Raw genomic sequence first — 24,500 nt, 5'->3', positions numbered from 1 at the left:
TCAGGTCCACTGACCTTCTCTAAGTTTCTGTTTTCACACTGGGACAGCTAGAATTAAGCTGCTGCTCAATGTGCAGCCATCCTGGAAGTAACCTACAGGCTTTCCAACTGCCAACCCTAACTTTCTACATATGGTAACCAGAACTGGACACAGTACTTCAGATCTGCTACACCATGGGAGAATGAATGCCAAAACCTAATCACCCAACTACACAGCCAAAGATTTTGCTAAACCTTTGCCATTGTCTTTTAATTCTGCATTTAATCTTTCATCCCAGGGATCATTATTCTCTCACTCAATTTTCCTCTATCACCGACCTTCAGGCAACAATTTCTAAAACTTGGAAACAAAACTGATAAAAATACAGGCACTCTATGTCAAGATGCCATTCTCACCATTAAGTGGCTGGTCTGAAAAACGACCATCAGCCAGTCTCAGCTTTTTCCACAGGGAACTTATATTAAAGAAACTTTAATATAGCTCACAAATGAAAAGACTGCTGATGCTTTAATAATAGGATGCTGCAGGCAGGCATAGGTTACACAAACCATGGCATTTACATGATAGAACACATTTTTGTAGTGATGCCTGCAGCTACACTCACTGTCTTCTGCTTGGAAAGAATCAATTACTGGTTTCTTTATAAAAGGGATACATCTGACATGTATTTTCTTGCCATGTTTTTACTTGTGACTTGCCACCTCTATTACAGGGTTGTAGAAAATCAACAATACTTACTCTGATGGTTTTTCATTCTTTGGGTTATCTGCATTCTTCACATCAGGAACAGAGGAGTGACTTGAAGAGACAATCTTTTCATCTTGCAACACTACATCATGGGATGACTTTGGTGGTGGGGAGCAAGGCAAAGAAGCTGTCCTGAAAAATGCAAGAACCTATGTAACAATGATGCTTTAAATAATTAGACAAATAAAATGCTGACAAGCCAAATCCATTTTCCCCACAACTGATGCTATGTTTAACTATGTGTTTTTCAGTTACGACCACCAAGAATGCCTCAATAGATGTGTACTCAAGAGAATTATTAGTAGGAAGTATGGTATTTAAATACATCTTAAAATGCTTATGTCAATCTTCATCATTAGAAATATTGGAACTGCACTTATCCTTCAGCAAAAAAAAAACAAAAAAAACAGTATGTTCATAGACAGCTGCACATTTCTGTAAAAGGTCAATTTCAAATGGCAATTCTCCACCCAACAATACATACACAATTCTGCTTGGGGCAAAAGTCCTTCACAAGCAGTCCTTAATGCTATGTGACTACTACCAACAAATAACCTACTTCTTAAAAAATATTTGTACTTCAAAATGCCCTTTAATGGTACAAACAAGAGCAAAAGCAATATCCATAGACATGCAGTATTTCTATCTACTCTGGTTTTAATAACCAAGTCTACTTACTAAGTGGTCCAAACAAATAGATGACTATTGAAAATAGAAGTTCTTACTGTATCTGTTGAACTACCAGAGATCCAATCTTGTTGAGCACTTGGTTGAGTAATTCTCACAAATAAATGGAATTCAGCATATATTTTCAGCAAAAACACAAGTTCAGGAATGCCTGTGGCATAACACAACTGAGCTCATCCCTATAGTACACTAGCCCACCTTCTAGCCACTAGCTTGTAAACAACCTGCAAATCAAGAAGCAACAACAAATATACAGTACCATATTGCTAAGCAAGTAAAAATAGAAAAATATACTTGTACAGTTTAGGGGCAGCTCTCATGTCTGCTGCTAAATAGGAAGACTAACAGATGAGGGAGACGATAGATTATTTCTAACCCTAAGAAAACTCTAGAAAGTTAAGAATGAATTTGTCATATCCAACTATGAAGACCTCCTGTCAAGGTCCTAGGTTGGGCTGAATCCAAAGCAGCACCATCATAAAGGAAAAAGGCCGTGAATTACCCCAGGCTGGACAGAGAAAGATGAGACGGTGGAGCCATGTAGGAAAAAAGTACAGTTGTGTACACTTACCATAAATATAGATGTTCAAGTGCATTCACTGTTACAGTCATTACATTTGGGTTATCTGCCTGCAGGTAACCCTCAGTCGGCCTGATTAACAAAGTCTTGGGTCCTGCATGCTGTCTCTTCTTCCGTGACGTTAGGTGAATAAAACATGCAGCCAACGTCATTACATCAGTTTTTCTTGCCACAGATGTCAGGTGCCCCCCAATGGGAAGCAATTAAATCTATAAATATACAAGGTTATACCTCAAACAAAAAAGCAAATACACCAAAAAGCTTTTAAGCATTGAAAAGGAGAGAAGAGGTATAGCCAAACAAAGTCAGGGGGCTGAAGAAAGGGTAAACAGGACTGCAACAGTGAATACACTCGAACATCTACATTTATGGTAAGTGTACACAACTGTACTATGTTCATCGTGTTTCACTGTTGCAGTCATTACATTTGGGGAGATTCCTAAAGCTAAGGATGGGAGGAGGAATTTAGATAGCATTAGGACCAGCTATAAGGCCCTGCAAAACTGCAGTGGCAAAGCCAGTTCTGGATTTAGAGAAAATTGCCAAATGGTAATGCTTGGTGAAAGTATGTACAGAACTCCAGGTAGCAGCTTCTAGGATTTCCCTGGTAGGTACGCCTCTGAGAAAGGCTGCAGAGGTAGATGCAGCCCTGGTTGAGTGGGATCTGATCCCCTGTGGGATAGGTGTTCCATGGTGCTTATAGCAGAAGTGAATGCAATGGCCTATCCATTTGGAGATGGTTCGCTTTGAAATAGCCTTCCCATCTCTCCCTGCAGCAAATGCCACCAGCAGTTGTTCATATTTCCTTTGAGGTTTAGACCTGTCCAAGTAGAATCTAAGTTGTCTGTGCACATCTAAGGAGTGCAGTATCCGGTTCCCCTTTGTTCTGTGGATTAGGAAAGAAGGTAAGCAAATGAATTGACTGATTAAAGACCACATTGGATAACACCTTTGGCATGAAAGAGGGATTGGTCCTGTAGGACACTCTGTCCGCATGAAAGATTATGAAAGGCTTCACTGCCATAACGGCTTGTAATTCAGATACCTTTCTTGCTGAAGTGATGGCTAAAGGGGAAGCTGTTTTCCAAGAAAGGAGTTTTAAATCTACAGTAGCAGCTGGCTCAAAAGGAGGAAGGGTGAGTTTCTTCAATACAAAGATAAGGTCCCAGGCTGGAGTTGGAGCTCTCCTGGGTGGTCTTCAATTTTTTGCCCCTCTGAGGAACTGCTTGAGCAGTGGAAGAGAGAAGAGGGGGAGGTTCTGTGTTATAATGAGCTGAAATGGCTGAGGCGTGAATTTTTGAGGAAAAAGACAGGCCCTTGTGAAGCATCTCAGTTAAGTATTGTAAACTCTGAGGTAAATTGTGCACTGCTGTGCTTATCCCTTGAGATTGGTTCCAGGCACAGAATCTTTTCCATTTTTCAGCATAAGATTTTCTAGTACTAGGCCTCCTTGCCTCTAAAATGACATCCATTACTGGTTTACTGAGGTATGGTAAAGGAGAGCTTAGGTAATTAGCCAGGCTGCTAGGTTCAGTGTTTGAAGCTGAGGGTGCAGAATCTGGTTATCCTGCTGAGATAGCAGGGTAGGAGTCTGAGGCAGGTGCCATGGGGCCAACAGTGACACACTGCGCAGGAGGGGTTACCAGTAATGGTGTGGCAGGGCTGGTGCAATCAAAATCATCCTTGGTTTGTCTTGTTTGATCTTTAGTAGTACTTTGGAGAGCAGAGGCAGAGGAGGAAAGGCATAAAGAGATAGGTTTTTCCAGCTGAAGGACAGAGCATCCACTTTCCAAGCTTGTCTGTGGGGAGTCCTTGCACAAAATGTTTCCAACTGATAGTTCTGGGGGGAGGCAAACAGGTCTGTATCTGGGCTCCCCTATTTGCTTGTCAACATGCTGAAAACCCTTGGTTCCAGTTTCCACTCATGTGGGTCCATGAGGGTTCTGCTTAGTCCATCTGCCAGTGTATTTAGTTTTCCAGGCAGGAATTGAGCTTGTAGATGTACTTGGTAGCTCAAGGCTGTGTTCCACCATGCCATGGCTAGTCTGCAGAGGGGGTAAGAATGTGTACCCCCCATGCTTGTTTATGTACCACATAAAGTACAGTTGTGTACCTACCATAAATGTAGATGTTCGAGTCTATTCACTGTTGCAGTCATTACACTTGGGTTAACCTGCTGGCAGGCTACCGTCAGTCGGCCTGAATTCCAAAGTCCTGGTCCGGTGTCGGATGCTGTCGCCTCTTCCCTGACATCAGTGCGCCAGGGGTATAAAAGATGCAGCCGACGCCATTTTCTTCAGTTTTTCTTGTCCCAGTTGTCAGGTGCCCCCAAAAGGGTAGGCTAAAAATTCTGCTCATAAAAAAGCATACACTAACATAAACATTACCTTCATCTACAAGCAAATACACCACATAGGTTGTATAGAATAGAGAATTACAGATAAGTCCCAGCAATGAAAGGGGGATGGAGGGAGGGTAACCTGGATTGCAACAGTGAATACACTCGAACATCTACATTTATGGTAGGTACACAAGTGTACTATGTTCATCGTGTTTCACTGTTGCAGTCATTATACTTGGGTTGAATCCCAAAACTGAGGTTGGGTGGCTGGGCCTAGATAGAATTAGGAGTGGCTATGAGGCCCTGCAGAACTGCAGTGGCGAAGCCTGCTCTGGATTTAGAGTAAAGATGTAAGTGGTAGTGCTTTGTAAAAGTGTGTACTGAAGTACAAGTTGCAGCCTCCAAAATGTCCTTGGTTGGTACTCCTCTTGAGGAAGGCTGCTGCTCTGGTTGAATGTGGCCTAATGCCCTTAGGCACTAATTTGCCATGTTGTGAATAGCAGAAACGAATGCAGTGGCCTATCCATTTTGAAATAGTCAGCATCGAAATAGCTTTTCCTTGCGATCCTGCAGCATATGCCACTAACAGTTGCTCAGTCTTTCTGAAAGCTTTAGTTTTGTCCAAGTAGAAGCTTAGCTGTCTGTGTATGTCCAAAGAATGCAGAAGTCTTTCCCCCTTATTCTGTGGGTTTGGATAAAAGGTAGGCAAATGAATAGTTTGGTTAAGAGCCACAATGGACACTACCTTAGGCATAAATATTGGGTTTGTCCTTAGAGAAACTCTGTCCGGATGGAAAATAATAAAAGATTCCATAGCCATTAGTGCCTGTAACAGGTGTTAGAGCTCTCCTTGGAGGTCTTATGTTTTTGGCCCCTCTGAGGTACTGCCTTAGCAGTGGATGTGAAAATATAGGTGGATCCGTACTGTAATGAGCTGAAATGGCAGAGGCATCGATCTTAATTGATGAGAAGGATAGGCCTTTTTTCCAGCATCTCAGTTAGGTATTGTAAAATCTGAGGAATATTTGGTACAAGCGTGTCCATTCCTTGTGCTTGGCTTCAAGCACAGAATCTCATCCATTTTTCTGTATAAGATTTTCTGGTGCTGGGCCTCCTGGCCGCCAAAATAACATCCATAACTGCTTTAGAGGGAGGTGTGTTCTGAATGGTTACATCAGCCATGCAGACAGATTTAGGCTTCTGAGTTGGCTGTGCAGGATCAGATTGTTTTGTTGGGTCAGCAAATGAGGAATCTGAGGTAATGTCCAGGCTGGGCCTTGAGACAAGCTCTTTAGGATTGGGTACCAGTGCTGGCGTGGCCAGTCTGGGGCAATCAGTATCATTTTTGGCTTCTCTTGTCTGACCTTTAGGAGTACCTTGGGGAGGAGAGGCAGTGGAGGAAATGCATATACTGTAAGGGTTTTCCAGCTGAATGATAGGGCATCCACTTTCCATGCTTGTTTGTGATAAGTCCTTGTGCAGAATTTGTGTAGTTGGCAGTTGTGCGGGGAGGCAAATAGATCTATGTCTGGCCATCCCCATTTTCTTGTTATCATGCTGAAGATTTGTGGATCTAGTTTCCACTCGTGAGGATCCTTGAGATTTCTGCTTAGTTCGTCTGCCAGAGTATTTGTCTTTCCTGGCAGGAATTGTGCTTGGAGGTGTACTTGATAAGTCAATGCTGTGTTCCACAAAGTCATGGCTTGTCTGCAGAGGGGGTAGGAATGTGTGCCTCCCTGCTTGTTTATGTACCACATGACTGTAAGTATTGTCGGTCTTTACCAGCAGTTGTCCTGGATGAAGTAGATCCTTGAACACTGTCAGGGCATTCTGAACAGCTAGCATCTCTTTTTGATTGATATGAAGATGCATTCGGCTTGCTGGCCATGCGCCCTGAATACATCTTCCTGCCATGTGGGCCCCCCAGGCATAATCTGATGCATCTGTTGTTAGTGTCTCTGCCTGGTCGTGGGTAGAGTGAATGGCTGTCCCTTTTTGTGGTGAAAGGCCTGTGCCCACCATCGAAACTCCTGTTGCAGGCAGGGAATGAGGGTTATTAATGTTTCCAGGCTGTGGCAATGTTGAGTCCAAACACTTTTTAGATACCATTGTAGTTTCCTCATATGCAGTCTTGCGTATGGAATTAGTAGAATGCAGGATGCCATGAAGCCCAAAGCCTGCAGAATTTTTCTTGCAGATAACTGGGTGTTTGTTGCCAACATTTCAAAGTAAGAAATCAGTTGCCTTTGTTTGTCTGGCATGAGATAAGCCATCTGGGCAGTTGTATTTAAGCTTGCACCCAGGAATATTATCTCTTGAGAGGGTACTAGTTTTGATTTGATCAGGAAGCGGGTCGGAGAAGGAGCTATCGGGGCAAAAAAGGGTGTTGAGCTCCCCCCCCAGGAGCACTCCCATCTGCATTTGGGCCTGGATGAACCTTCTCATCACCCGGTCCAAATCAGCTTCAGACAGGCTATGTGTCGATCTCGACGAGGCCACCGAGGCTGGCCGGGAGTGCCACCTCGATGACCTCGACGGAGATCGGGTCTCCTCCTCCTCGGGTCCTGGTGAAAAGCAAGGAGACCGGAGCCGAGAAGGAGGAGACCTAGACCTGGAAGACCTGGAGGGAGAAGCCCGCTTAGCCGGGGGGGGGGGGCCCGAAGCGGAGGCCTCAGCCCGCTGCTTGTGGTGCTTCTCCCTCTTCTTTTCCTTCCTGGCCTCCCGCTTCTCCGGCGCAGAAGCGGGAGTTTGAGTCCCGGCCGGGGGGAGAGAGGCAGGAGTGGCCGCCACCGAAGCCTAGGAGGAGGCCACAGAAGTCCCGGAGGCCGAAGCCGAATCCGGGGGCAAGAGTCCCGCTAGGATCAGCTTCGACCTCCGGTCCTTCAGTGCCCTGGGGTTGAACGCCGCGCAAATCACACACCCAGAGGAAAGGTGTTCAACCCCAAGGCACCGGACACACCGAGTGTGGCCATCCACCGGGGAGAGCTTATGGCCACACTCGGTGCACTTGGAAAACACAAACTTTGGGGCCTCAGACATGTTTAAACTAAAAAATGAAAACTCATTCACACAGTAGGCCCCAAACACTCAAACAACACACACACACACAGCTACGATACCAGCAAAGGGTGGGGAGGAGAAAAAATATATATACATATTTTTAACTTAAAAACACTAATAAAAGGGTTAAGGAACCTAAACAAACACACTCTCACAAGCATTTTAGAAAATTAGCAAAGATAAAGACTTATCTGACTAGGAGCTTGTAACCTAACTGCTGTACCTAAGTGCGGCAAACTAGATCTGAGGTCAATCAGGGTTGGCAGGGGATTATGGGTGAGGGGAGGAGCTAGGAGCTCGGATCTAAGCTTTGTAAAGTTGCTGGCTCGGATCCGAGAACGGATCCCTATCCCACAGGTTGCAGATCAAATGAAGTTAACTACTTCAGATCAGAAGTTTCTGTTAGAAAAAGGAACAAGTAGGGCATACAAAATATCGCATGATAATTCTAAGCATCAATCAGAGAAGGTTAGAAAATACTGGGAAGAGAGGATGGAAAGACCATACACAAAAGAACAATGGCATGATATTTGTACGGCTCTCAAGAATACAACAAAGTCCAGAAGATTTAGGACTTTTGCTTAGAAGAATTTACATGGGTATTTATATACTGCAAGAATACTTCAGAGATTTTTTCCCCTCAGACAGAAAGCAAATGAAGGTGTGACAATACTGAGAAAAGTAAATGTTTTTCCAATTTTTTTGAAAATAGGGACAGGTGATAGATTTTGTGTGTGGGGGGTGTAGAGAACATTCTGAGTATTGTGGTGTATTCCTGGTAACAGTGGAAGGAAAACCACCATAATCAATGCTTTTCCCTACTAGACTAGGCTTGGTACTGAGAGCCCCCAGTTCCCTATCTATCTTTACTACCTCTTATTTCTGAAAGCATATTTTACTGTCTGTTTTCCTTAAACCTAATGTTAATAACATGGGTCCGGAACAGTACTTTGAAAACAGATTCTGCTATACCAGGTATACTTATTACAAAACCAAACCAAGTGCAGGAGGGTGGAACAGTTGCTTAACCAATTTCAAATTCTTTCCCTTCTGCTGCACTTTCACATCCTCTCAGGTGGTTGTATTCATCTAGGTATCTCTTCCAGTGACTGATACCATAAGCAGCAGCTGAGGATGTTGAACAAAGTTTTGTAGCACATATGCCCATATCAGAAGTGGTCTGGGCAAAACTAATTTTGCCTTTAAAGCAGTGTCTGTAATAACCCCTAATGCCTCATTCAACTGTTTGAAGAGTGTGACTTCTTACCTGATCATGTGTGCCTGAAGATTTTCAGCTCTGAAGGACAGAGTTGCTGGTGTGTCCATCTTCTTCCCAAAGTAGTCAGACATACTGCTCTCCAGGCCTTGCCTTGTTTTTTCTTTTCTCTCCCTCTCTCTTTAATTTCATTAACTGAGTAAATGAACTAGCCCACAGAACCTTTTCAGCTCTAACTCAGACTGGATGGCAGACATGACAGTTACATTCAGTTCTGCTTCCAGGTACAGAGAGCTGTGCTTGACATTGATCATCCAGCTCTTGTAGCCAAGGGCATATTGCAAACATAAGGAATTTGAGGAAAGAAGTTGGTACACCCTTGAGCTTTGGTTCAGAATCTGACAACGGATATAAAGTTAATGAAGGACAAGTAAAAGAAGCTAAGATATCAAGTTATCTCACATTCTCTTCTCTCCCACTCTCAGACAGCAGCCCAAGATTTTTTTCTGAGATAGACTCTGAATAAGGGACAATGTCCCTGGAAACTGTCTATGGAGAATATCATGACTATGACACAGAGAGAGAGAGAGAAAGTCTTGCCTCCATAGTCTATTAAATTCTTAACTGGACCACACTCCTAAACATTTCTGTCTATATATATCACTCAGAGGGTACAACTCAATCATCACTGCCTAAGCAACTGTCATCAGGGAAGGCAGCAATTCCACTGAAGGAATCCTGACATCTAAAGTGAATAAGCACCTCCTCAGAATAACCTTGGAAGATTAATTATGTAAACACACAGGATCTTCATGGAGGCACTTTCCACTGATGAAACAAGGACATCACCTTCATCTGAAACCAGAAACCTGGTGTGTGTGTGTGTGTGTGTGTGTGTGTGTGTGTGTGTGTGTGTGTGTGTGTGTGTGTGTGTGTGTGTGTGTGTGTGTGTGTGTTTTAGGGGTTACAGTTTGAAAGAATGGATCTCTACATCACACCTTGGTATAGGTTTGATAAGAGGCTAAATATAAAGTCCATAAATGGTCTTTCAACTCAAAGAAGTTGGAAGTTTTGCATGAACAAAATAACAGGGACAGTTTTAAAATACAGACAGGGATGAGCTGTAGAAGCTTCCAGAGAAACTCTCTTTAACAGCCTGTTTATATACTTTGTCTCTGTACATTCTTCACAAATACAAGGACCACTACTACTTTGTCATAATTTTAAACAGGAGGGCTCGATATGATGCTGATAATTATTTTTCAGCATTCCTGGCCTGTCCTAGGTTGTCTTTTCTCCAATGAATCAATACTGTTCAAACAAAGTCTTGCAGAAAAGGCAAGTTATCAAGATTATGGCCTGTATCTAGACAAATCACAGAAGCATGTTTGTCTTGTTGTGAAATCTACCCAGGGGCATAATGACAGAATAGTAGCAAGAGCAATGTGGATAATTTAATTAACAGAAATAGTAAAAAGACTTTTTCTGCTACAGAACACCACTAACTGCAATACTGAAATGTTGGTCAAATACTGATTAAAAAAAGACAGTTATTTCATATAGTAGACTGAATGAATCAACAAGGAGAAAAAAACACCTCTCTCATTATGGGTACATCTCACCTAATGGTGCTGAATAGAGAAGGTAGGTGGTAGGTACCAAAACAGGAGCCATGGAACAATTTCACCAATATAAGAAATACTCAATGGTCAGTTTCCAAGAGATAAAATCCAGCTACATGATGCTGCCTCAAAATTAACTATAGCACTCACATACTTGCACTATTCCCAACCTTTGCATTTTTTTGCTACTTTCCACAGTATCATACATTAAGTTCAAGATCCTTCTCCATTCACTACTTGAACCGTTTAACCATTCCCCACTTAGGCTGCTTAGTCAAGAATAAACTGTTACCCATTATATAATTCAAGTGATACTTTATACTCTTCTTTTTATTCCCCATGAGAGTTCATTAAATTAGTTTACAGTCTCTTAGTATTGCCTTCCTGGCAAATTTTAAAATAATTTGTGTTTCCACTAAATAACACCATATTTGCAAAGTCTAACTCCTTTTTCCACATTCTCCCACATTATAACAGTGAATCATGCTTAAAGATACAAAACAGTCATAAGGAATGCAAAGCTAAACGCATACCATGGACATCCTGTCTTCTTTGTGGGAGTTGTACGTATTAACGGAGTGAGCTTGAACGAAGGGCTGCCTTCACTGCCGACTCCTGAGCTGGTTTCCTTAGCTGCTGTGGCAATCATTTTCCTCTGCTTCTGTGACAGTTTGGCTCCATGAGATGCAAGCTTGTTTCCACTGTAACAGAACACATTAACATGAAATGCACTGCAAAAGCATTTTACCTTCTAAGAATAGTTGCTAGAAATCCAACTGTCCAAATGAGTACAAGACAATATAGCCAAACACCTTAAACTAATAGAACATATGCACTACAGTTGCACATTTCTGGTCCACTTTTTGATGCTTCACTTTAATTTATGTAACAAGCACTGACCAACATCCGTCTGACTTTGCTAAAATCTGTACTGGGTTTCACTGTCCAGCTTCTGTTTTCTTAATTTTCAACTTACGAGGACTTATTTACATATATCAATACATTTTGTGACATACTTAAGCACAATATGTCTGTATGCAATACATAAGGCTTGAAGAGCACTTTTACTGGCACAGGTCCACATTAGCCTTCTGAACTACAGATGTAATGCCTAAACACAAGGGATCCCGCAGGATTTTTTGCAGGGGGGTGCAAACCCAAGCCCCGCCCACAATGCCCCACCCCCTATGATGCCCCACCCACTCACCCCCACGCAGCCATTCCAGTGTCCCATTACTTGGCTATTTCTCCCATTTTATAGAAATTGTTCAAATCTCTGTGTGCATACTTGTTTTATGCTTTACTTCTGCAATGACTGCAGATATCTGGATTTCATTTACAACTTTTATTTCAAATTTTATAGCACAAACACTGACAGACATTTACTAAACCTAAACAAAGCAATAGTCTTACAATGAAAACAGACTTAGCATTAAAACTTCTCTACCTTTGAAACCCACATTCAATGAAACAGCATCAAAACCCACATTTCACGAACATGCATCTGGCCAGTGGCAGGGTAAGTTTACCTTTGGCCCGTTTCCAAATCATAGGCTCCTTGCACACATTTTTAGAAACATGCAAGAGTTCTTCGATTCACCTTCCTGACTATTATACTACATAATAATTGAATTATATCCCTTGTATAACACAGCACCACTTGTTAGAGCGTGTTTTAAATTTATAGTTCTGAGCATCTTTCCTTTAAGTAATGAAACAAATCATATGAACCAATAATGACAGCCTGCCCAATTCAGAACATTTCAACCATAAGGGAACACTCAAACTTCTGTCATAAAATCCACCAATATCAATCAGTATGCAGAATCTCTGCAGAAGTAAAAGTCATCTGAATAATTCCACATTAAAGAGATATGAAACCAATGAAGAGGTTGTTGCTAGAAAAAAACTTTATATTTCCGTGTTTCATTTACAAATTCAGTGCCTGTTGCCCTTGAAGAATAAATTGCATGTGCTACATTAAAATAAATGGTAAGTTGATATATTGCAATAGGGAATGGGTGGCAGGCTGAAAAGCAGGTTCATAGTTATTAGGTGTCTCATCCAAAGGAGGACATACTAAGAACTGCAGTACCATACCCCCTTAAAATACAAATGTACATGCTGTATGAATAGAACCTACAGCCCTTTGCATCAAGATGCATGTATGCTACCTGCTGTGCTAACACTGCTTTAAAATTCTATAACACAATAATGATACCATTTGCTAAACAAAACAGTTGCACATAAATTCCACCTGTTAGAGCTAACTAGGGCATTTCTCTCTGTCACACACACACACCTCAACTTTAGTGCAAGACATACATAAACAGATTGATTGTTTCAAAGTTACAACAACTGTAAACTCTGTGAACATGGTGTGCATTTGCTTTTGACAGAAAGGTATAAGGGAACTCATGGCTATGTATATAGTTGAATCTCTCTGTACTGAAGTACTCCCTACCATGATGCTGCTTAACTAGTGTGTTTGCATTCAGAAACTTAGTTTTTATACTGAATTTTTATAGCTACATGAATTAGAAAATAACCAATTTCCTTTTCAGAGCCTAAGCTAAAAAGTACACTTCTTACAAGCACTGCTTCCCCTGGTAAACATACATATATATACATACATACATACATATATATATATATATATATATATATATATATGCATCAGAGACCTAGTTTTAAGACAGATGACAGCACTCCTTTAATGCAGGATTTCAATATCTGCCACAAGTTCAGGCCTATCACCCGAGATGAAAAGGTGATGGTGTCTACATATTCTTAAACAACATTTCATCTCCAAACTTGCTATGTAAGATAATGACGTGGAATTCCTCTGCATCCAGCTTAGCATTAACAAAACTCCTTACTGTGTCATACCTAACTATAGGTCCCCTCTATGTACCCCATCAGTCCATATCTCCTACCTAACTAATATGGTGTCCCTATGCATTAAGCCAACACCATTATTCTAGGAGACTTCAATCACATTTTCTTCCAAAATTGCCATTTTGAGGAAGGATTATTAGGGGAGAGCAACATTTTGAGCCAAAATTGGGGACAATGGAGAGGTTTGGATATTCCTAATTCTACAAAGCGATTTGCACATACCTCTCAACCTCTTAATGCAGGAAATCTGGACAAGGCTAAATATATTGGGGGAACATACAAACACTACTAAAAATTGCTCTTGTATAAACTTGACAGTTGATAGAATAACAGGTCTTGCATTAGCATGCATTTTTCTGAAGGTTATGACGTCTGAAACTCAAATGTCTGTCATTTAGTGACTTAATTGTATGAGGAACAAACCAAAAATAAGCAAATATCTATTCATTCTGCAAAGATATGGACAACTGAGAGGTATAGTTCAACCAGGGCTGTCTGAGTTTGCTCCAGTATCACATAGTCCCAACACATCAGCGAACCAAACACATAAATACACAAAAATATACTCTGAGGCTCTAAATAAAAATCTACCTAAGCAACAGAGACCTCCAAAGCAGACATCCAAGCAAACGCTACCTCAAAACAAAACATGCACAACACATAGCCCACAAAGTCAGTGTGCCAAGCAGCCACAGCCCATAAGGCTGAATAACACACCTGATACTCTTGTAATAGGTGACTCTATTGTCAGACACACTGACATCCCGCTCACCAGGCTGAATAAAGAGAAGGTCACAGTGAGCTGCCTGTCGGGTGCTAGGATCCACCACATAACGCAAGCACTCAGGTCACTCCAAAGCAAATACAAATATGACTCAGTCATTGTACATGCTGGTGTGAATGACCTGAGGCGTACCTCCCTGGACTACATGAAAAGAGACATAGAGGAGCTCTATGATCATGTAGCCCAGGCTGGTATGACCCTGACCTTGAGCAGCATCTTACCCTCACCTAGAATGATGCCACAGTGCAAAGACAAAATGATCGATTTTAACAATTGGCTAAAATTTTGGTGTCATTCAAAGGGGATCCAGTGTCTGTCAGCCTGGGATGACATGCTCGACAAGCCAACGTTGCTTCGCTAGGGACGGCTTGCACCTGTCACCACTGGGCTTTCGGATATTGGCAAAGGCTCTTGCCACCCCCATAGTGCCTTTTTTAGGCAAGGCTCAAAAGTCAAACCCACCCCCATAGACAGCACAAGGAACAAGAAACTAAGGGTAATGCTGCTAAATGCCAGAAGTCTTAACCTCAAGATGCATGCACTCGAAGCTCTCCTCAGTATGGAGAACATCAATATCTGTGCAGTGACAGAAACCTGGTTCAAGGCTCCAGAGAGCACCCCAGCACTACCAGGCTATACCTCATATCATGCTTTTCGGCCCCAAAACCCGGACCGAACCACAAAAGGAGGGGGAGTTTCCATATTTATCAAGGATATCCACACCTCCAGGTTAGTGGCATTGCAGGAAGTATCGGAGACCATCCATGTGCAACTAACAGTGGGCAAGACTACTTTTCAGTTTATAGCATCCTACAGACCACCCTCTCAAAGTCAAGCATCCCACTCGGCTTTCCTGAAAACATTGGAGAACATGAAGATCTCTCCGAACACCATTATATTGGGTGACTTCAACTACCCAAACATTGACTGGGAGCACTACTCAAGCCCCAGCACCTTAGCCCAAAGGTTCCTGGAAATTATAAACTCAAATGCTATGGAACAACTAGTCACCACTCCCACAAGAGGGGACAACATACTAGACCTGATCATTAACAACATGGGGAATCTATGCTCCACACCAGAAGTATATCCCTCATTGGTAAGATCAGACCATAAATTAATTTCACTGGATGACCACATCCCGAACTCACCCCCAGCCCAGAAAACCACAGTGAAAAACTTCTCAAAAGCGAACTTCTCACTTCTCAAAACCAAAGTGGAATCCTTCAAGGCCCCAGGGCCAGTGGAAACTAGGGCCCAAACTGCAGAATCCTACATAAACGCATTCTACGGACATCTCCAGGAATGCATGGATCTTGCTAACCCAAACAAAACCAAGACCCAATCATCCAAAGGCAGGCGTCCAGTCTGGTGGACCCCTGCCATAAATAAACTGTACAACAGAAGGAGGAAGCTACTATATGATAGAGCAAAATCCCTAATAGGGAAGGCATCTCTGATCAGTACTAACAAAAAATTACAATCCCTCATAAAATCCTCCAAGGCCAGCTTCGAGAGAAAAATTGCACAGGACACCAAAGACAATCATAAGGCTTTTTTCAGTTATGTTAGAAACCTGGGATGCAACTCCCAGACTTGTTCTGAGTTGATTCTAAATGACAAAAAATACACTGAACCCACAGACATCGCCAATATCCTGGCAGACAGGTTCAGTGCAAACTTCTCCACCCCCTCCCCCCCAAAAGAGCAAGTATCTATCCTAGCAGAGGGCTGTCTCCCAAACATCTCTGATGCTCAGGTGAAGGCTGCCCTCTCCAAAGCAAAAAACACTGCTTCCATGGGACCAGATGATGTCCCAGGTTGCATCCTACATGAACCCCAAGAGGAACTAATCCCTCAAATAAAACAGCTATACAATCTCAGCCTCACTACAGGATGTGCCCACAGAATGGCGTACAGCAACAGTGGGTCCCACTCCACAAAGGTGGAGCCTCTACGGACCCTGGAAACTATCGCCCCATAAGCCTGACTAGCTTAGTCTGCAAGGCTATGGAGAGGATCATCATGGAGCTCATAAACAAAGACACTGGGGACCTACAGACACTAGATCCTACCCAGTTCGGCTTTGTCAAGTGATAGAAAATGTCGCCTAACCCCAGCCGCATTTAGCCGATCCACTCATTTACTATATGCACCCCCCCATACTGCATTACAAATACTAGCTCCCACCTGGTTATGTTTCCACAGATTTTTCTATATGTCTACCAGGTTGGCTAAAATGTGTGTGTGTGTGCTTGCACGTACATGTCTATGTCTGTGTATGTGAGTGCCTGCTTCTGTTGGTGTGCTTTGGAAGTATGGAAACTTGCTTTGAATAGTTGTGAACATATTTTTTGAAGCTGACCAACACTTAAAGCTTTTCATTCTGGACTTGTAGACCATGCTAACTAAGATTTGGTCAGGGGAAAATCTCCTGACCAAAAAGCTCCATTTTTAATACAGCTCACAAAGGACAAACCTTGCCAGGTACTCACAAGGATCACTCAAACTAGTTACAAATTTGTTACAGGAAAATGAAAACATGTTACATCTCTGGGGTTGGGAAAGGTGACCTGACTTCAAAATCAAACATGTCTAACACAGACAGTGATTGTGCAATTCAGTTCTACATTAAACAAGGAAATAAATGTCAGCCTTAATCAATCACAGAATTTTCTAAGGTAACTGCTTAGTGAAGGAACATGCGTACTGACTGCTGGCTCAACCCCAAACATTGGCTTTGATATATTTATATCTAATATAATGCTAAGCTAGATGAAAAGAGTCTGAGTTCTCTTCCTATCATTAGCATTCTTTCTGCTGCTGCACTAAGGCCTTTATTTCTCCTCTTCTCCATTAGCCTCATTAGAAAACATATTTCTTAGAATTGTGCACATTAAAATTTGACTGCCCAAGTGGCTTGCAACTGTTATTCTATACTTCATAGCTTTTCTATGATTTGTCTCTCGCCCATATTTTCTCTTGTACTGAGTGCCTTCACCATGTTTTAAAAACTGTAGTTTCTAATTTTGTGTACTGTAAATAATTTAAGAATACTGTAAATAATTTATGAATAAAGAAATAAACATGTTCCAGTTTAAAAAAAATAAAGCTGAACATACCCAAATACTTTCTGTGCAGCAGTATTTATTGTGCACAACTATCTACATAATATTTTGCCTTTTGCCACTCCAGCTGATCACCTAGATCTGTTTGCCTCCCCATGAATACTTACCTTCCCCACCCTACCTTCAGAAATAGGTTGTGTATGGGCTGGTTGAGGTGTTTCTATGCCCTAACTGCTCCTTGTAGTGGCCAGTGAATTCCCTGCTGAGGCACGGCCTGCAAAGCTGCATGATAATCATGTGCTTCCAAATGCCAAACCAAAGCTGTAGTATTGCACAATACCTGGAAGGCCTACAGGTATCATCTACCAGGCTATTTCTGCTACAACCCCAGTCATCTGCTGCACGGTGGTATCTTGAAGCAGGCCTAGATGTTTTGCACCCTCCTTAAAATGACAAGCTTACATTTGGCAGTCACTCTCATTGCTTAGTCAGCTCCTCTGACAACTGAACTTCCTATACAAAACTGAATTACCACAGCTGCAGTCCCTCTGTGGCTGGAGATGATGACAGAGTATCTAGCTCATGATTAAAATCATTCCAAAAGCATGCTGTATTTTATTTAGGGTCATTTTCTCCTATACTCATTTGCTTAAAGATAAATTTGAAGAAAGCTGGTTCAGAGATACAAAAGTTTTCAGCTGACTATCTGCTTGAATGTGCAATAAAGACCTAACCGTACTACTTTCATGCAGGCCTTAGCTCCAACAGAGCCTACTCTAATGATGAAAGTCTTTCACAACTGCTGGTAGCCTCTTGGGGAAAATAACCAGACTTGACATAGAATAAAACAATAAAAAATGCCAAAGGATGACATCAATACTACTTAAGAATCAAAACTTCTCGGACTATGGTTGAAAAAGACAACAGCTAAACAAGCAAATTAGCACCTTCATTCCAATTTTAATCTTAGAACTTCTTCAGAAAAGGATGCAAATGTTACAAATGATAACATATTTCAAAGACTAAACATCAATCAAAAGAACCTTCCAAAAATTTAAAATTACATCACTTCCTAGTGACACCATCTCAAGGCACACAATGTTTAAATTATCATTTAAACCTGGAAGAATGTCAGCATTTAAAAATAACTGACATCTGAGTTCTCTAACTTCCAAGAATGTATTAACATAGCCTTTAAAATTAGAAATATGTCCTAACACAATAAATTTAAAAGTGGTGTAACCAGAACAATCTGTACTATGTTTAGCTAAGATGTTTTTGAAGTCAAGATTCCTAATAGCTAAGTAATGTTCCTTAATACATTCTGATAATTTCCCAGTGGTCTTACCTATGTAAGAACCATAACAGAATTCACAAAAAATTAAATAAATGACATTAGAGGTGTTACAATTGAAATGTCCTTGAAATGTAACTGTATAATCACAACGCTTGAATGAAAAACTATTACTCTCATGAATATATTTACAAACAGTGCAACATGCACATTTGAACATACCATTTTAACATTCTTAAATAACTCAGAACTCTGAGGTAAGGAATTACCAAGCTCAAAAAGAGACTTAAGAGTTTTAGTCTTTTTATAACAAAAACTTGGAGTACCTAATACATTGGCTAATTCTTTATTACCTTGTATTATACACACCAGTTATTGACTAGAACATCTTTAATACTGTACATATCCTGACTAATGGGAAGTGGAAAACTAAGTCTCATATCTTTATTGTCTCTAGGCTTATTCGTAAAACTATATCTAAATATAGGAAAAAAAACTTGATTTATCTGAGCTCACTAACACATAGTTAAAAAAATGTCAAAGGCTCCCTCTACAAAACTAAACCTTTCCTGAGCAACACTGCAAGAAAAGATATTGCTTTCTCTCTTCTTCTGCTCACAATCCTTAACACCCATCTTTACCAACATACAACCCACTCAGCTCAACAAACTGAAACAGTGCGACACACACATACACACTTACTCTGAAAGTGTCCCATCTTCCGCTCGTTTCCTCCCGCTTGCGAATCCGTCCGTTTCAGTTCCTGCTCGTGGTCCCATTTTCCGCTTGCAAACCCCAAAACCGTCCATCCATGTGAGTTCCCGCTTGCAAAACTCAAAAATATGTGCACGATGATGTCAGCACGCCCACGACCGTTCTTCTTAAAGAAGAACACATGATGTCAGCACGGACTTCTTTCTTCTTAAAGAAGAACGTCCAAAAAAAAAAAAAATAAAATAAAATAAAATTATAATAGTCAGCCGATTCCAGAGGGGTGCAAGTGCACCCCCTTGCACCTGCCTGCGGGCGCCCTTGCCTACACATTGGGCACTTGTTTTAGGAGCTCATCTTTACTTGTTCAGACAGAAATCAACAATGTTCAAACTGTTACCAGAATACAGCTTAGAGGTCATAATAACTAGTGCACATCCATTCAAGAATCAACCAGGTACCACAACTCTTCGACCCCTTACCCCATTTAAACAGTTTTGCTATAGTTTCATTACAGTGCTACACTTTCACAGCAATAAAACAAGTTGCAATAGTAAGCCTTAAAGAATGCTTTAATAACAACCTAGATAAAAAAATCTGTTATGCAAAAGAACTAAAATGTGTAAAAAAAAGCTAAGCAGTGTCAGAGTAATCTACTGTATGTTAAGATGGCCAATATCAAATTCTAGTATGTAAAAAAAAATAAAATGTTTAGTATGTCAAGCTGACATAATGGGAGACAGCTCAGGACAAAGATGTTCTTCTTGAAGCTAATGGAGATGGACTAAAAAAAGCAACATAGCTAAGTCAAAACAGAATACAAAATGTTTCTGATGGAATTACAAGAATTTTTGTGTGTGTTTGTCTGAAATGTGTATTACAACAGGCAAAAGAAACTTAAAATGGAAAAAAGTAACATGAAAAACAAATATGAATGGAAAGAAAGAACATCGCAACACAAACATTTCCTCCTTCTCCCCATATATTAGCAACAGATGTAAGTCTGTGTATAGTTGTTGTCTTTCGGCTTTTCCCGGTTAGGGGTAGCCACAGCGGAACTCCAGTCCACTAATGATTGGCATTAGATTTTCACAGTGCCGAGTTGCCAGCTCGACGCCCAACCTTCAACGAAGGTACGCCCATTCACGCATGTCTTTCAGAACGCCACTCGACCCGCGGGGAGGACATGCAGACTCCACACAGAAGGCACTCCCCGCACACTAGCTGAGAATCGAACGGGAGAATCTCTTGTTGTGAGGCAACAACACTACCGCTGCACCACCGCGGATTGTAAGTGTGTATATAGTCACAACTTAAAATACAGAATGCACAAAAATATAGAATTGCTTGAGTGCAAACACATATAGAATGCACAAATAACTGAATTCACATTTGAGAGAATCTAATATGGCTAAATTAAAGTTTTTTTGTAGGCAAATAGATATGTGCAGGAAAATGAATAGAAAACTGTTTGCGGGTTAGGGTTACGTAAAGGGACAGATTTAGTGTCGTGCATGTTTGGTGTTGTGTATGTTCCGTTTCCTTTTGTGTTATGTAATAATGCTGTTAGGGATTTTTTTTTTTAATTTAAGCAATGTATAGGGTTACAGTGGGGGCTGTGGGAAGGTTAACTTGTGTGTTAACCCTAACCCTTTTCCTGCCACTAGTCCCAGCCCTACATATTATGTTACTAAAAGCCCTTTCCCTAACAGTACCACTGTCACACAATGCTTGGGCTCAGTTTTGTAGCTGGAGTTGATGGTGGTGGTGGCGCAGGATCGGAAATGTCCCTATATTGTATGATATTGGAGTTGGAATAATTAAGTAATAGGAGTGTGTGTGTGTGTGTGTGTGTTGGGGTCTTGCCCCTGCAAGGATTTTTTTGTTAGCTTTGTAGTTCTGGTATATTGCGTTGATAATTTAAGGTTTGATTCCCCCCCCCTCCCCGATCAAACCTTTAATTACGAGAGTAATTTGTATGATCGAATATACAAAAAGTACAGTTGTGTACACAACACAAATGTAGATGTTCAAGTGTATTCACTGTTGCAGTCATCACATTTGGGTTATCCCTGCCAGAGTAGCCCTCGACCGGCCCGAATACCAGAGGCTTAGTATTTATGCATCCGGTTGCATAAAAGTCGCTTCAGGTCATCTGTAGTATAAAGTAAGGCAGCCGACGCCATTACGTCAGTTTTTCTTGCCCTAACCTGTCAGGAGCCCCCAAGTGGGAGCCAGGTTCTGGTGGAAGAACCCCACCAGTAGAAAGTAAATACAAATATGTCCCTTTTAAGGAAAGAGAAGAAAGAAGACGGGGATGGAGGGAGGGAAACCAGGACTGCAACAGTGAATACACTCGAACATCTACATTTATGGTAAGTGTACACAACTGTACTATGTTCTTGGTGTTTCACTGTTGCAGTCATCACATTTGGGTTGATTCCCAAAGCTGAGGAAAAGGGTGGAGGCAGTCAAGGAAACTAGGGGGTGGCTAGGATGCCCTGCAAGACTGCAGAGGCAAACCCTGCCCTGGATTTTGAGAAGACAGGCAGGTGGTAATGTTTGGTGAAGGTGTGAAGAGATGTCCATGTGGTAGCCTCCAGGATGTCCTTGGTGGGGACTCCTCTGAGGAAAGCTGCAGAGGTGGATGCTGCTATGATGGAGTGAGTCCTGACCCCCTTGAGGGGGAGGCTTTTTGTGTTGTTTGTAGCAGAAATGGGTGCAGAGTGCTATCCATTTGGAGATTGCTTGTTTGGAGATTGCCTTGCCCTCTGACCCTGCAGCAAAGCTAACCAGCAATTGATCAGACTTTCTGAAGGATTTAGTCCTGTCTAGATAAAATCTGAGTTGCCTGTGCACATCTAGAGAGTGCAGGACCTTTCTCCCTTGTTCTGTGGGTTAGGGAAAAAGGTGGGCAAATTAATGGATTGGTTGAGAGCCACACTGGATACCACCTTGGGCATGAAGGATGGGTTAGTCCTGAGAGATACCCTGTCAGCATGGAAGATGATGAAGAGTTCTACAGCCATGAGTGGTTGCACCTCGGAGACCCTTCTGGCTGAAGTGATGGCCAGAAGGAAAGCTGTCTTCCAGGAGAGAAAATTTAGCTCTTCTGAAGAGGCAGGTTCAAGGGGGGGGGTGAGCTTTTCCAACACAAAGTTAAGGTCCCAGGCTGGGGTTGGTGCTCTTCTGGGTGGCCTCAAGTTGCTAGCCCCTCTTAGGAACTATTTGATCAGAGGGTGTGAGAAAAGGGGCTGCTCAGTGGGAAAATGAGCAGAGATAGCAGAGGCATGAATTTTGATAGAAGAAAAGGAGAGTCCACTGTGTAGCAGGTCAGCTAAGTAATCCAGGATGAGAAGGAGGGAGGGCTGTGCCATACTGGCTCCCTTAGCCTGAATCCAGGTGCAGAACCTTTTCCATGTATTAGCATAAGACTTCCTAGTGCTAGGGTGTCTGGCCTCACATATAACATCTAGAACCTGATTGCTTAGGCTGGCAGATTGATTGGGGGTTAGGGAATAAGCCAAGCTGCCAAACCGAGTGTCTGCAATTGGGGATACATGAAATCCCCTTCCCTCTGGGTCAAGAGGTTTGGAATCTGAGGGAGATGCCAAGGTGGCAGAGGGCACAGGCTGCGCAGCAAGGGGTACCAGTGCTGGAGAGGCCAGTCTGGAGCTATAAGAATTGTCCTTGGTTTTTCCTCCTTTATTTTGAGCAGTACCCTGGGGATGAGAGGTAGTGGAGGAAAGGCATAGACTGATAGAATGACCCAGGGGAAGGACAGGGCATCCACTTTCCAAGCCATGCTGTGATGCTCCCTGGTGCAGAACTTGCTAAGCTGATGGTTGGTGTGGGAGGCAAAAAGGTCGACCTTCGGGGTGCCCCATTTCTGAGTTATTAGGGCAAAGGTTCTTCTGTTGAGCTGACACTCATGTGGGTCTAGAAGATTTCTGCTCAAGTGGTCCACCAGAGAGTTGTTAGAACCCAGTAGGAATTCTGTTAACTGGTGGAGTTGCACGGAAGAGGCTGTGTGCCAAAGGGTCATGGCCAGCCTGCACAGAAGGTAGGACTGAGTCCCCCCAGCTTGTTGATGTACCACATCACAGCTGTGTTGTCTGTTTTGATCAGGAGAGCTCCTGGGGAGAGAAGGGGCTTGAAAGCTATCAAGGCATGCTGGACAGCTATCATCTCTTTTTGGTTGATGTGCAGATGGATTTGCTGTGGGCTCTATTGGCCCTGTATGCACCAGCCGCCCAGGTGTGCACCCCAGGCATAATCTGAGGAGTCTGTGGTGAGGGTCTGGGCAGCGTGGGGTGGTGAGAAAGGTAGTCTTTTGTTGAGGGAGCATGCTGTTGCCCACCAAAGAAAATCTTTTCTGAGGCAAGGTATTATAGGTATAAGAGTCTCCAGGTCTTGAGAGTGTTGACACCAAAAGCTTTTTAGGTACCACTGTAGTTTCCTCATATGCAGTCTGGTATATGGAATGAGTAGAATGCAAGATGCCATGAACCCCAGAGCTTGCAGGATTTTCCTTGCAGACAGTTGGGGTCTGTTGGCTAGTTCAAAGAAGTAGGCTGTCAGGAAGGTTTGCTTTTCTGATGTAAGGACTGCCATCTGAGATGCTGTGTCCAGGCTTGCTCCCAGGAATATAATGCTTTGGGTGGGTAATTGTTTGGATTTCTTACCGTTGATTGTGTACCCCACGGAGGTTAGTAGGGACTTGACAAAGGCCAGGTGCTTCAGCAGCTTTTCCTGGTTGTCTGCCTGAATTAGGCAGTTGTCTAAGTATGGGTAAATCTGGATATTCCTTTGCCTGCAAAAGGCAATGGCTGGCGTCAGACATTTTGTGAAAACTCTGGAAGCAGTAGATAAGCCAAAGGGAAGCACAGAGACGTGAAAGTGCTCAGATCCCACCCTGAAACGGAGATATTTCCTGCATGATTCCCTGATAGGAATGTGGAGGTAGGCCTCCTTTAGTCTGGGGTGGCTAGCCAAGCATCCTTGGAAAGCATGGGTAGCGGCTGCTGGAGGGTGAGCATTTTGAATTCTGGGATCACCAGGAAGGTGTTTAGAATGGATAGATCAAGGATGGGGCACCAGGTGCCCTCTTTCCTGGGTACCAGAAAAAGCCTGGAGTAGAAAAGTACAGTTGTGTACACTCACCACAAATGTAGATGTTCAAGTGTATTCACTGTTGCAGTCATCACATGTTTGTTATCTGCTTGCAGTAGCCCTCAGTCAGCCTGATTAGCAAAGTCTTGGGTCCTGTGTCAGTTGCTGTCCCTTCTTCCGTGATGTCAGGTCGTCAGGGGTATAAAACATGCAGCCGACGCCATTACATCAGTTTTTCTTGCCTCAGATGCCAGGTGCCCCCCTTAATGGGAAGCAATTAAATCTATAAATATACAAGGTTATACCACCAACAAAAAGGCAAATACACCAAAAAGCTTTTGAGCAAAGTAAAGGAAAGTAGAGGTACAGCCAAAAGAAGT

The 24,500-nt window shown here is 42.4% G+C and overlaps 1 protein-coding gene across 1 annotated transcript in view; it reads right to left on the bottom strand.

The window, feature by feature from the left end:
* IBTK (inhibitor of Bruton tyrosine kinase) overlaps positions 1 to 24,500 on the bottom strand; it is a 1,862,448-nt gene that overhangs the window by 156,274 nt on the left and 1,681,674 nt on the right. The window contains exons 25-26 of the mRNA XM_044074098.1: positions 10,787 to 10,954; positions 739 to 879 (exon numbers count right to left, since the gene is read on the bottom strand). Coding sequence (XP_043930033.1) covers positions 739 to 879; positions 10,787 to 10,954 — 309 coding nt within the window. The remainder of the gene's footprint in view (positions 1 to 738; positions 880 to 10,786; positions 10,955 to 24,500) is intronic.

This window comes from Protopterus annectens, chromosome 1.part1 (assembly GCF_019279795.1).
Source record: "Protopterus annectens isolate FY-2018-M chromosome 1.part1, PAN1.0, whole genome shotgun sequence".
Lineage (NCBI taxonomy): Eukaryota > Metazoa > Chordata > Ceratodontiformes > Protopteridae > Protopterus > Protopterus annectens.
Note: the sequence above shows the minus strand (reverse complement) of the source record. Positions and strands in the feature narration are given on the sequence as shown.